Below are 13,285 nucleotides of genomic sequence, written 5' to 3'. Positions count from 1 at the left end.
ATGGACAGCAGAGACACAAACCTCATGGTTTTGAAGAAAACAAGTTAAGTCATCGCTAACGCAAGTTGGACACGTCAATGCTGTTTGATTGCCTATTTACTCTGACAAGTATCCCTTCTAAAGCCATCCGCAATATAGAAAGGAGACAACTTGGTGATATGAAAAGCAAGCAGGCCTGGGAATTAAGAGAACCAAGCCAACCAACTCAGTCACTACTTAGTAATGACGTTAAGAAAGTCATGTAGAAATTAATAAAAGAAATTTTAACTAAAAGGAAGTCAGGAAGGCCTGTAAGGGGAGCTCTCACATCCTTTCATACATCATCAGTTACACCACACAAGAAGAGACATGTGCTTGCATCTTCCACAGGAAGCAAAACTACTTTACTACTGAAGGAAGATTTCTCTCTCCACCAGGCAACAGCCGAGCCAATGAGAAATGCCACAGCTTAGCCAATGAGAAGCCATTTCCTCCCTGAACTGTCACTTTCCCCCAATGGACTTTTGCTTAGAGCAGCCCCTCTCCACTCCCCCTTTTTCTCTAATAAAAGCTGCTCTCCTCTGTTTTCCCAATTTGCCTATGGTTTGCCATAGCATGCACATCCTGCATCACAATTCTTTGGGCTATTCCTGAATAAACTCATTTTGAGGGTAAAATAACAGGTGAATTTGTTTTCAAGTTGACAATCACTTACCCTTCCAAGGCCTTATTTTCTTTACTAGCAAGGTGGGAAGGTAAGAACACTTCTTTCCAGTTTAATTATGTTGTATTTCTTATGCCAGCATGTTGGGCTGCCTGGGTTCTTGACATGATCAAAGTGGAAACAACTCCCTTCTCCAGGCTACAACATCTCTCTTTAGTCAACTCCTTAGGTAACTGCTGTGTTGCTTTCCCAAACATAAAAATAGTTTATGATTAGCACAGCAAATAACCACCACCTTCCAGGGGCCCTGACAGCCTGACAGCACCCCCAATGCAGAGCTTACAGCCAGCTGGATCCCAAGGACACTAAGGGGCTTCCAGGTCTCATCCTGGAGACCAACTAACCACCACATTGGTGTATTCATTTTCCTAAGGGCAAGGGTTGCATCCATGCTCTTCAATCCTGGCACCTGGAGATGACAGTCCCCAAACTCTGGGTCACTGCTGCCAAAGTCCTTTTGTCTGCCAAAGAGACCAGACCCAGCCCACCTAGATTGAAGCCTGGGTCTCTCCCTTGTCATCAAAGGCCACTTCATCCCCATGATACAGGAAGACCTCTTGAACTTATGGACATATTCCAGACCCAGAAGAAAGACTGCCAAATCTTCTTGAATGCCCTTAAACCTGGCCCAGATTTTCTCAGGCACCGGAAGCAAAGTTCTCCCTGAGTATTTTTATAGAGCGGGGAAGTCCAAGGTTTTATTTTCTATTCAATCAGTACGTCCCACCATCATGACAGTCCTTCCTCCATGAACAGTGGATGTCCAGACAAAGATTCCCAGAAACTGTTTGACTCAGTGCTGGCTCCAGTTGGCTCACCGATAACTTCCCCAGGAAGCCAACCAGCTTGCACACCATCATCCAGCCAAAGAGACTTCAAGACAGTTTCCAACATAAGCACTGAACTGGCCACTGCAAAGCTATAACGTGAGCAATTCTACTTACAAGAATATCAGAACTGCCCTTGGAACATGGTCTAATTAGTCCTTTGTTCTGGTTCTGTGGTTCCCAAGCAGCAGCTCTAAGAGGACAGGCTATTTGGTTTAATGGAGTCGGTGATTAGTAATGTTAGTACTCATCAATCCAGTGCATCTCTTCTGGAACAGTCTTTACTTCATCTTTCTGGGCTCTTTTAAAAGCAATCAACTTGTTTGCTTTAAGCAAAAATTGGTTTTTCTCACCTTTCCTCCTGCACTTTCTTTACTCAGTTGTTCAATCATTTAAGCAAACACCCTTTGAGTGCCTACCACATTCCAAGCACTGGGAACACAAAGATGTGTAAACACAGCCCCTATATTAGAGGAGCTGCCGGTACGGCAGAGGAGACAGACAAGCACACAGAACCATTACAATGTGGCCAAATGGGGGCTCTTCTAGATGCGTGCTCCCAGTGTTCAGGGGACTTGAAGTGGAGCAGGAGTAGGATGCTGGCTGAGAAAGGTAGTTCAAGCAGGTTTGGGGAGTCCATTTCTGGTTATCCTCTGTCCATGTAGGAGGTATCCTCAAATAAGCAAGAGATGCACCACATGACTAAATAATAAAGTACAGAATAACATGGCGTAAGATGCCCATGGAACGTAAATATTCTTTTGTTTCATGTCCTCAGGTTTCCAGTTATTCAAGCAAGAAAATGAGCCCTAGGGTGGCTTTGGAGGTGAGAGAGAATGCCAGACATTTAAATTCCGGAGGAACTGAAGGTGGAACTGTGCTTTCAGCCAGTACATTAGCCTTGTTGTGATCACTCTGTGGTGCCCACCAGAAGACGGGTGTTTGCCTCTGTGGCCTCCTGTTCTTCCCCTGTGATGATGCTTACTACACTCTGTTATCCATTTCTAAACTCCAGAAGAGCAGGAATCACTTGTATATTATTTCTTCCTCTATCCTCATCACCTGGAATGTGCCTGGTATATGGAAATAAACATATATTTGTTTAAAAAGTACATGGAACAAAATACTGTACCAGTACTTCTCAAAACTCTCAAGGTCATCAAAACCAAAGTCTGAGAAACTGCCACAGCCAAGAGGAGCCTAAGGAGACATTACTAAATGTAATGAGGTGTCCCGAATGAACAGAACAGAAAAAGGACATTAAGTAAAAAGTAAGAAAGTCTGAATAAAACATGGACTTAGTTAATAATAATGTATCAATATTGGTTCATTAATTGTGACAAATGTGTCATGCTAATGTAAGAGGTTAATAATAAAGGAAACAGGATGGGGAATATATTGGAATTCTCTGCACTGAATCAGCAATGTTTCTGTAAATCTAAAACTGTTCTAAAATAAAAGGTGTGTTAACAAAACTATAGATAATTATCTTCAACCACCTTTGTGCCCACCACTTGTCCAGCTAGTGGCCCATCATTGCTCTGACCTTCTGCACTTGCTCTTCATATTCTCAATAAAAGATCTCTCTTTTCTAATCCTGGATCCATGGAACATGCTCTTGTCTGGCAGAGAGAAGTCTGAGTTCTAGTCCCACCTCTGCCATTATCCCACTGTATGACCTTGTATAAATCATTCCCCCTCTGTGGACCTTAGTTTACCCATCCATTCAATGGGAAGGTAAGACTAGTTGCTCCATGAAGGTAGGGATGGTGTCTGGTTCACCTCAATATCCTCAGCTTCTAAGACAGTCCCAGAATTAAACAAGTGGGACTTCATCAGACTAAAGAGCTTCTGTAAGGCAAAGGAAACAAAGAACGAAACGAAAATACAACCCACCAACTGGGGGAAAATACTTGCAAAGCATATATCTGACAAGGGGTTAATGTCCAAATACATAAAGAACTCAATAACTCAACAACAGAAAAACAAACATCCCAATCAAAAAACAGGCAGAGGATATGAAGAGACATTTCTTCAAAGAAGATATACAGATAGCCAATAGGCACATGAAAAGATGTTCAACATCACTAATCATCAGGAAAATGCAAATCAAAACTACACTAAGATACACCTTACACCAGTTAGAATGGCTATAACTACCAAGACAAAAAATAACAAATGTTGGAGAGGTTGTGGAAAAAAGGGAAGACCCATACACTGCTCATGGGAATGCAAACTGGTACAGCCACTATGGAAAACAGTATGGAGATTTCTGAAAAAATTAAAAATAGAAATACTATACAACTCAGCTATCCCACTACTGGGTATTTATCCAAAGAACTTGAAATCAACAATTCAAAGAGATTTATGCACCCCTATGTTCATTGCAGCATTATTCACTATAGCCAAGAAGTGGAAGCAACCCAAGTGCCCATCGACTGATGATTGGATAAAGAAGATATGGTATATATTATTGCCACACGGAATACTACTCAACCACAAAAAAGACAAAATCGTCCCATTTGCAACAACATGGATGGACCTTGAGGGTATTATGTTAAGCGAAATAAGCCAGAGAGAGAAAGACAAATACCATATGATTTCACTCATATGTGGAAGATAAACTAACACATGGACAAAGAGAACAGTGTAGTGGTTACCAGAAGGGATTGGGGGGTGAGCACAAGGGGTGAAGGGGCATATATAATGGTGACTGACAAATAATAATGTATAACTGAAATTTCACAATGTTATAAACTATCATGACCTCAATAAAAAAAAAAAAAGACAGTCCCAGGCACATAGTAGGCACTGAATAAATGTTTCTTGAATGAATAAATCAATGAACATTGCTTGATACTCAAACACTCTTACTATAAATTGAGATTTCTAGAATCAACCCAGGGTCTCCGAATCTCCTTTCTTATGGACTTGATTTTAAGCTCCCTGAGTCACATCTTTGTGCCTCCAATATTGCTCATAGTAACTTCATAACCACTTGGGCAATAATTGAGAAGAATTGTACCCTCTGGATCAAGCCTTGCAAGCTTCAAACTCCCTGGAGTTCAGACAGTGGTACCAGCTGAGATGGTGGGGCCATCACGTCTAGATCCTGTCACGCTGCGTGTCAGTCTGGCTTCCAGGGGTTGTCCTCCCAAGGAATCCATCTGCCCCTTCTTAACATCTTTCTCCAACAAGCCCAGTGCAAGAGGGCCCAGAACTCCTGGCCTCTGTTTAGGAGACCCTGGCAGATATCTTGAAGAAAGACAGCTCAAGTCCAAGAAGAAGAAAAACTGGAAGTCACCAGAAAAAATGTCTCTGGCCCCCCAAGTTGTCTCGAGACCTGGATTTTAGTCCCAGCCCCCAATCTGCTTGTCATCCCTGCTCTGAGAGCTGGGCAGGTTTTTCTCTGTGCTCCTGCCTGGCTCCCCTCCCAGAGCTGGGGTGGGGGTGGTGAAAACAAGGATGAGCACTCTTTCCAGTTCCTCAGAGGGGCTGTGCTCTCTTATCTCTGGGTATTTCCTCTGCACAGAACATTTCTGCGCTAACAGCTCACCCTCCACCATGCAGAGAGCAGGCTCCTGGCATGCCTTGGTTTCTAAAGTCTCCCCTGACACTCTGCCTAGACTCATTCCATTATCTCCATTAGGCTCTAAGAACATATTGTACATTCCCTCTCTCAGAACTCTCCACATTCGATTATAATTGCTCGTCTAACTGTCTGTCTCCACCACCAGACTGGGAGCCCACTGGGTCCTGCTCACCATTTGATCCTGTGCCCAGCATGCTGCTTGGCACATAAGTATTAAATAAGAACTTGTTGAATAAACAGATGAGTGAGAGAGTGAAGAAATGAAGAAATGTGTGAACAAATGAATTATTAAGTGCTCTGTAATCTTATAATTTTTTGGATAACTTACCTCGAATTTCCCTGGAGAGTTGTTGACAGTTTTTTTTTTACAGCATCTGTAAAAAATAGCTCCAATAGCTTGTTATTACAGTTGTAAATTCTTGCAGGGTTTTCCCAAGCCTGTTTCAAAAGAGGGAAAACAAGCAGAGACACCCTGTCCTCCAGCTCCCTCCCTGCCTGGCAATTTCTTCTACCTACCTCCTCAGGCTGCTCTGTCCCTCTCTGCCTTGATTTCTCTCTTTCCTCATTCTCTGTCTCCCTATCTCTGTCTCTCTTTCACCATCTCTCTCTCTACTTCTCTCTCTTCTCATTCTGTCTCTTTCTGTCTCTCTCTGTCTCTTATTTTGCTGTCTCTATCTGTCTCTCTCTCTCTCTTTCATGCGTTTTCCACCATTCCTCTCCCATGCCCCTCCTGCCCCAGTCCCCCTTCATTGAGCACCCTCCATGTGTAACAGGCACCTTACACATCAGATCTCACTTTCATCCCCAACCACCCAGTTCTGCCTCATTTGTACTTTGGGAGGAACACTGGTCAAGAGCGTGGGCTTTAGAGTTGGACAGACTCAACTGGTTCCAGGCCTGGCTCTTCCACAGTTGGTCCAAGGTACCTGACAAATCTCTCTGAGCCTCAGCTTCCTTATCATAAAATGAGGTGAAAATGCCTCTCTCAGAGGATTGCAAGGATTAAATGAGAGAATGCTTGGTAAAATGCAGTAAATATGAGTTTTTTCGTTACTTACTATCCAGTAAACACGAGCTCTCTCGTTACTTACCATCCATTCTACTATAGTGATTGTTTTTGTGTCATCTGCAAACATTATTAGTACCCAAAAGTCTTCCTGGAAGATGGCCTTTGGATTGAGTATTTCTCCCCAAGGATCATGTCAGTCCCTTCTTTCCCCAAATAGATGACCATCCAGAGCTGGTTTATTCTGATTCTATCTAGTCTTTTGTGCCCACTTTAATTTGGGCAGAATCTATCTTGGCTGGAGACATCCCCAAACCCAACCTCCTCTAGAAATCATCTGAGGAGCTTTCAGTAATTGTGAACATCTGGAGTGAGTCCAGGATATTCCGATTCTGTATAGCTGGGATGACACTTGGGAATGGGTGTTTTTAAAACCATCCAGAGTGACTCTCTTGGAGAACAAGTGTTTGAAATTCTGGTCTAAACTGAATGGAAGTTCATGTGATGCTAAATGAATGAATGAATGAATGAATGAATGAATAAGTCAATAGAGGAGGATAAATGAATAAAGGGATGAAGGAATGAATGAGGGAAGGAAGGAATGAATGAATGAATAATAGGTCTACCTATGGGAAGAAATGTTGGTATTTTCCCCTAGATCTGTGCTCTGGACTCCAAAATGTGTGCCCATTTGTTCCACGTCTCTTCAGAGCACAATATCTTAGCTGCTCTTCTTTTCCTTTACTTCCTGTGCCTTCCCTGATCTCACTCCATCCTTTCCCTGCCCTGGTGTCTATTTTCACCATCTTCTCGCCACCTCCCCCACATCCTTTCCAGCTTCCTGCTTTGCTCCTTTTAGCTCCCACTTCTCCCTGCTGTCCCCCCTCAGCCGTGCTCACTCCACCTCCCACGTAAACATTTGCAACTGGGGGTCCTTTCCTCACCACGGAGACACTTGTGTGAGAAGAGGCTTTGGACACAAGAGTTACACAAAAGAGATTTATTTGATGAACCGCAGTGACAAACAGGGTCAGAAAATAGCACAGACATTCCAAAGAAGGGGCGGGTGGGGGATGAGGGAGCATCACAGCAGGCAGCCTCCTCCACCCTCTGTCCAGGCCCACTGACGAGCTCCAGGCAGGACTCCAGGCAGTGATCCCTGCAGATCACTCAGGAGGGCCTCAGAGGGGCACCCCCTTCCCTTCTAGAAGCCCCCTCCAGTCTTGACTGGATGCTTTGGCGACAGCCCTGGGCCAAGAAAGTGAGTCTGTGAAAGATTCTAGCCTGTGATGGGGACACTAAGCTGAGAGGAGCCTCTTCCCTCTCCTCCTCCCTCTGCTCCCAGAGCTGGCTCCATCCCAGCAGTTGTCAAGAAGTCCTTTTACATCAAGCTGGGCTCTTCCTGCCTGCCTGGCTCATGTCTTGTCCTTCACGTCCAGAATCCTCCAAGAACAAAACCCGGAATATACACATCCCACCCCCAGCTCACAAAGGCCCCACCATCAATTTCATCCTCAAGGTCTCTCTGGCGGTGTGGATGTCATGCTGTCAGCCCTACATGGCTGCTCCAGTCACTGTTCCCAGCCCCCCAATCCAGCAGGAAAAGCCCAGGGGTCCAATATTGACAGTGAGGTGAGAAAAAATCCACCCAATGTTTTTCACCCCATGGAAAGCAGGTGCCCTCCCTTAGGAAGAAGTCCATTGACCCTGGAAAAGGAGAGAGTGATGAGGGAAATGCTCGTAAACTCAAAGCAAGGTGGGGAGGTGTGGGAAAGGGGCCAAGGGAAGCTTTTAACCAGCCTCCTGTTTATGGAACTGGGGAAGGGCAGGGGCCCAGCACATAGGACTTCCCCAAGCCTTGGGTGCCAGCTGCTTTGGGGAGAAGTCTCCCCATAGGGAGCCCACTGCAAACATAGATTCCTCTCTTAAAGCACGGACCAGCCGTCAGAGCCCCCAAATCCAGTGGGGGGTAGACTCATTTTTATTCTATATTCCCTCAATATGTCCCTTCTTCCCTCAAGGATATTGTGTGAAGAGTGGAGATGTGGGGGGTTGGGGGTGTTCATACAAGTGACAAGTGACACAGGCACACTGCTCTTCATGTTATGCACATCCATGCTAATATATATATATATATACACACACACACAAAGCAAGCATCCCATCCCCACCAAAGTCACTCTTGGCACCAACTAGCACCAGTGCCCAAGAAAAGTGTCCTGGGCTGACAGGGTGGGGTGGGGAGATGGGGAAGACCTGTAGCTCACAGTTCTGGAGGAGGTTGAAGGGGTGAGGATTTGGGGAAGAAAGCCAAGTAGCATATAGACTACATGCAGACTCCCCTCTTTCTCCACTTTCCCTTCCCAACTCCCCAATCAAAGAATGAAACCAAGGAGCCTGTTGCTTCATCAACCCATTGCCTTCCAATCACCACAGAGAACAGAGGATGAATGGAACGGTCTGAGGAAATCTGCAGAAAGCATATCAAGTTGGCATCATGGAAGGGCTGCAGGGAGGGAGGCCCGCTTCTGGGATGGCTCTACCGTCAGTGCCCAAACTTACAGCAAACTAATCTGATTTGGGGGAAAGTTTTGGAGCTCGTAGCTGCAGAGATTGGAGCACTATTTGCTGACACCCAGCCCCCCACCCCCGCCCCAGCCCTTTCCCTGGCTCTCTCAGGGACCTGGATAAAGAGCTTGAACAGAAGTAGTGTTTTCAGGCTTCAGGATTCTTCACCCTTAGGAGCCCTTTAGAACAAGGAGGCAAAAGGGAGGAAGGAGGGATTGAGGGAGGGGGACGAGCTATGGGAGAGGGAGTAGGAGCCAGAAGATAAGGATTCAGAGTAAAAATTGCAGAGATAGAGGGAAACACAGAAGGAGGAAGAGGGGAGAGAAAAGTAAAAGAAAAGGAGGAAGAAAAGGGAGCTGAAGATCCAAGAAAAGGGGTGGAGGGAAATGAACTTTTATTGAGCCAGGATACGCACATCAACATTTTAGTGTCAGTATGACTTCTCCCATTTTATACAAATGGAGAAACTGAGGCTCAGAGAGGTAAGAGACTTGTGCAAGGTCAGTTGCACAGACACTGAGTTGCAGAGCACGAGCCTGCAGGGCGCAGCCTCCTTCCACCAATCCACAAACCTCTGGACAAGAATAGAGGAGAAAGGAGGACAAGACGGAGGAGAGAGACAGGGAGCAGGGAAAAGAGTCAAGTGCAAGAGAGAAGGCGCATTCATGCTACCTGACTTTCAGAGAGCAAGGGCAAAGGCTGAGGCAAGGCAGAGGGCACGGGGCTTCTCTTGGATCCCAGCCCTAGTCAACCACAAGGGTCTCTTGGCTGTAGGGGATGGATTTCTCATGCGTCTGCTCTCCGCCCTTCCCCGAGTTGGGACCGGGCCCCTGGCTGTGCCCCGAGGAGTAGCTGGCCGACTTCTCCCCACTGCTGCTGTGGGAGGTAGCCCCACACCTGCTCTCGCCCCAGCAGAGCATAGAGGCGCAGGCCTGGCGGAAGCGGGGGTCGAAGAAGGCGTAGAGGAAGGGGTTGAGGCAGCTGTTGACATAGCTGATGCAGGTGCAGTAGGGGAAGACATTCATGAGGAAGAGGTCGAAGTCACAGGGCCAGTGCAGCAGGCTGCCCAGCATGTAGAGCGTCTTCACCAGGTGGTAGGGCATCCAGCAGAGGGCGAAGGTCACCACCAGCACCACGATGATGCTGAGCAGCCGGCGCCGCTTCCGCAGGCCCTCGATGCGCTCCTTGCGGAAGTGGGCGGCGATGGTTTGGGCGATGAAGAAGTAACAGGTCAGCATGATGATGAAGGGTGCCACAAAGCCCACAGCGGTGGACGAGACCCCCAAGCCCACCTCCCAGGCCCACTCGGAGCTCGAGGTCGCCACCATGGAGTAGTCCATGTAACACTGCACTTTGGTGGTATTGTCCAGGTCCCCAGTGGAGCGGAACACCATGACCGGCGTGGCCAGGAGGGCGGCCAGCACCCACAGGACCACCGTGGCCACAGCCCCGCTGACCCGCAGCCTGAGCCGAGCATTGGCCACTGGCCTCACGATGGCCAGGTAGCGGTCGAAGCTGAGGCCAGTGAGGCAGAAGACACTGGCGTACATGTTGACAAAGATGACATAGCTGCTGACCTTGCAGGCGAAGGTACCAAAGGGCCAGTCATAGTCCCGGTACGTGTAGGTGGCCCACAGCGGCAGGGTCACCACGAAAGTCAGGTCGGCCACCGCCAGGCTGGCGATGAAGATGTCAGCCGAGCGCCTCTTCTCGCGGCTGCTCCGAAACACAGTCCAGAGCACCAGGCCATTGCCAGAAGTGCCCAGGAGGAAGACCAGCATGTAGATGGCAGGGATGAGGGCCCCCGAGGACTTCCAGTCTGTATACTCACACTCAGACTGGTTGTCTGCCCCATAGTAGTTGTCGAATTCGCCACCCTCCTCCATGCTGGGGAGCGGAGAGAAGACGGGCAGGGGGTCCTGAGGGTACCAGCTCCGTGGCTGTGTCAGCAACCCAGCAAGCACCCTGAGCTTCTGGCTTGAGCCTCAGAGGGCAGGCAACAAGGGCTGAAGGTGTCCGGAGCCCTTCCCAGCAGCAGGAGGAGCTGCTTCTGGATTCTCAGGACCCTGGAGGATGCTTTGCTTATGCAGACTTCCCTCCGCCCTCCACTGCTTGGCCCCAGCCTCAGCTAAGACACTTCCTCGAGCCCTCCTGAGTCTCTGTCTCCTCCTTGGCTTGTCACTCCCTCCTCCCACCTCCAGACCAACCCCTCATTTGTGAGTCTTAAGATCTTTAAGTTACAGCCCACTTTTTTTTTTCCCTTCTTGTCACTGGACAAGTGGACCAAATTGACCCCTGCTGTGCTGGGCAGAATGTTATCTGTGGTTTGCAGCCTGCTTTCCTCCTGGCCCCACCTTTTCCCTCTGGCTCCCACCCAGCTGCACCCCAGCCTCTATCCCTCTGGTTTCCTCCGGCCTTTGGAGCACCAGCTCCTCAGTCGTCTCTACCCTCCTATTCTCACCCCCCCACATCCCCTCTAAATGGGGCAAATTATGCAGATTGAAATCCAGCCTGGGCTGGAGCCAGGGTGGGTGGGGGGCAAGGAGGGTGTGAGATTTCGCAGGATGGTCTAAGCATCTGGCAAGCCCTCCTGGCAGGCGGGTCTGGCCCCTCAGGGTCTGTCCCCCAACCTCCCCTCCTGCTCTCCCAGCCCCCACACAGACCAGACTTCACTCTACTCATCTCCTCACGTCATCCTCCTTTATACCTCCACTTTGACCCTCTCTCTGGGAACTTGTGTGGTTTACAGACAAAATTATAGGGGGATTTCTCTAGAATTCATAAGCTGTTGGCAGATTGCAGTTTGTGGATGATATAGGAAGTTTTAGAGAGTCAGGACAGAGTCATAGGATGAAAGAAACCCGAGACAAAATGATCTCCAATCAAGTCATTAAATCTATGGGGAAACTGAGGCCTAAAAAGGAAAATGTCTTTCCCAAGGTCACAGGATGAATTTTGTTACCATTTTGTTATTTGCTTTTCTTCTTCTCCAAACCTGGCATGTATAGGTGATTACTAAATGGTTGTTAAGTGAATAAGTAAGTGGATGGATGAATTAGGGAGTAAGCAAAAAGAGGAGCCCATACAGGCCAGCCCCAGTGGCCTAGTGGTTCAGTTCAGCACGCTCCCCATCGGCGGCGCAGATTTGGTTTCCGGGTGTGGACCTACACCACTCATCTGTCAGTGGCCATGCTTTGGTGGTGGCTCACATACAAAAAAAAACAAAACAAAAAGAGGAAGATTGGCAACAGATGTTAGCTCAGGGCAAATGTTCCTCAGGGAAAAGATAAGGAGGAGTCCATATAGAGAGGAATGAGAGTATGAATTACTGTGCAATAAGAACATGGATACATTTCAGTCCTCACGTTCTTGGAACCTGGAAAACCTCCATGGACCAGGAGGTTTCTACAAGACCATGTTGGGGTCAGAAACAGCCAGAGGAGGAGGCAGAGAAAGGGGCAGCCACTGAGTATATGCTGTGGACACAGTCCCATAGAAACTCACTTTACCCTGTCTGCTTGCCTCTCCAGGACCTCTGGGCAGGCATGAGGGAAGGGTGCACAAGATAAGATTAAAAAAAATGCACCCCCAAGAGTGGAGGAGGCCATCTCAAGTTGTGCAGGAATGAGACAAAGCAAAATCAGGACATGAGTCTTGGCCACATTCAAAGGAAAGGCTTACAAAAGTAGAATCCATTGTCTCAAGGGAAGGTTGGTCAGAAAAATCTTCTGCAGAGGTCTTAAAGCAGGGAGCCCAAACTCAAATAGCCACAACAACGAGGCTAAGACTGTGGATGGGTAAAACAGCCAGTTTGAGACAATAGGGTGTGGTGGAGACTGGGGCAAACCAGAGCAAGCACATTCCATCAAAAGGAGGCCTCCTCAGCTCCAGTCTCTCATTGCCAGGCAAAACTGTGGAGCCTAGCATTACCGAGTCTTCTGGTTTTTCAGTATAATTTCCAGTTATGGATTTTATGAGAAATTTCTGGATTTGTAAACTTGGGAAATTAATTCCATTAAAAAAAGATAGAGCAGGACAAGTGAAACTTGTCCTTGGGCCCCCAGTTGGTGCTCTTTGAAAGGGAGCTTGCCAAGAATAGAAGGTGGGAGAATAACAGGGAGGATAGGCCAGGAGGAAGAAACATAAAATGCAAAGATAGAGAAATGAAGATAAACATGACCAAAGCCTTAGGGTGTAGCGAGGAGGATACAGGAGAGAAGTCTGGAGAGAAAGACGAGAAAGATCCTGAGAGTCTTAGATGTCCGTTACCTAAAGGAGATGTGTGAATGAGAACATGTTGGTGTTTCTGATGAGGACTCCATATTGAGCACTTACTACCTGCTAGGCGTTCTTCTAAACATTTTATATTTTACACCTATTTATTATCTCTTTTCATCAGTACAACAACTTTAGGAAGTAGGTACTCTCATTGATCTCAATTTACAGATGGGGAAACTGAGGCACAGGGAGGTAAAATGACTTGGCCAAGGCCACCCAGCTAGTAGTTGTCAGAATCGGAATTTGAACCAAAGCTGTCTTGAGTCCATGGACTAAATCACTATGTTCCCAAAGAAAAAACTTCAACCTTT

At 47.3% G+C, this 13,285-nt stretch overlaps 1 protein-coding gene across 1 annotated transcript; it reads right to left on the bottom strand.

Annotated features, from left to right (window-relative positions):
• Positions 1-9,073: 9,073 nt before the first annotated feature.
• APLNR (apelin receptor) lies at positions 9,074-11,116 on the bottom strand. The gene has a single exon (XM_014792833.2). The coding sequence runs from the start codon at positions 10,580-10,582 to the stop codon at positions 9,440-9,442; it is 1,143 nt and encodes a 380-aa protein (XP_014648319.1). The 5' UTR covers positions 10,583-11,116; the 3' UTR covers positions 9,074-9,439.
• Positions 11,117-13,285: the final 2,169 nt, after the last annotated feature.

The sequence above is a fragment of the Ceratotherium simum genome, chromosome 34, assembly GCF_057802395.1.
Source record: "Ceratotherium simum simum isolate JZ-2026a chromosome 34, ASM5780239v1, whole genome shotgun sequence".
NCBI classification, from domain to species: Eukaryota; Metazoa; Chordata; class Mammalia; order Perissodactyla; family Rhinocerotidae; genus Ceratotherium; species Ceratotherium simum.
Note: the sequence above shows the minus strand (reverse complement) of the source record. Positions and strands in the feature narration are given on the sequence as shown.

Excerpts from the sequence above, each read along its gene's own strand:
- APLNR (XM_014792833.2), bottom strand. The coding sequence starts at position 10,582 with ATGGAGGAGGGTGGCGAATTCGACAACTACTATGGGGCAGACAACCAG.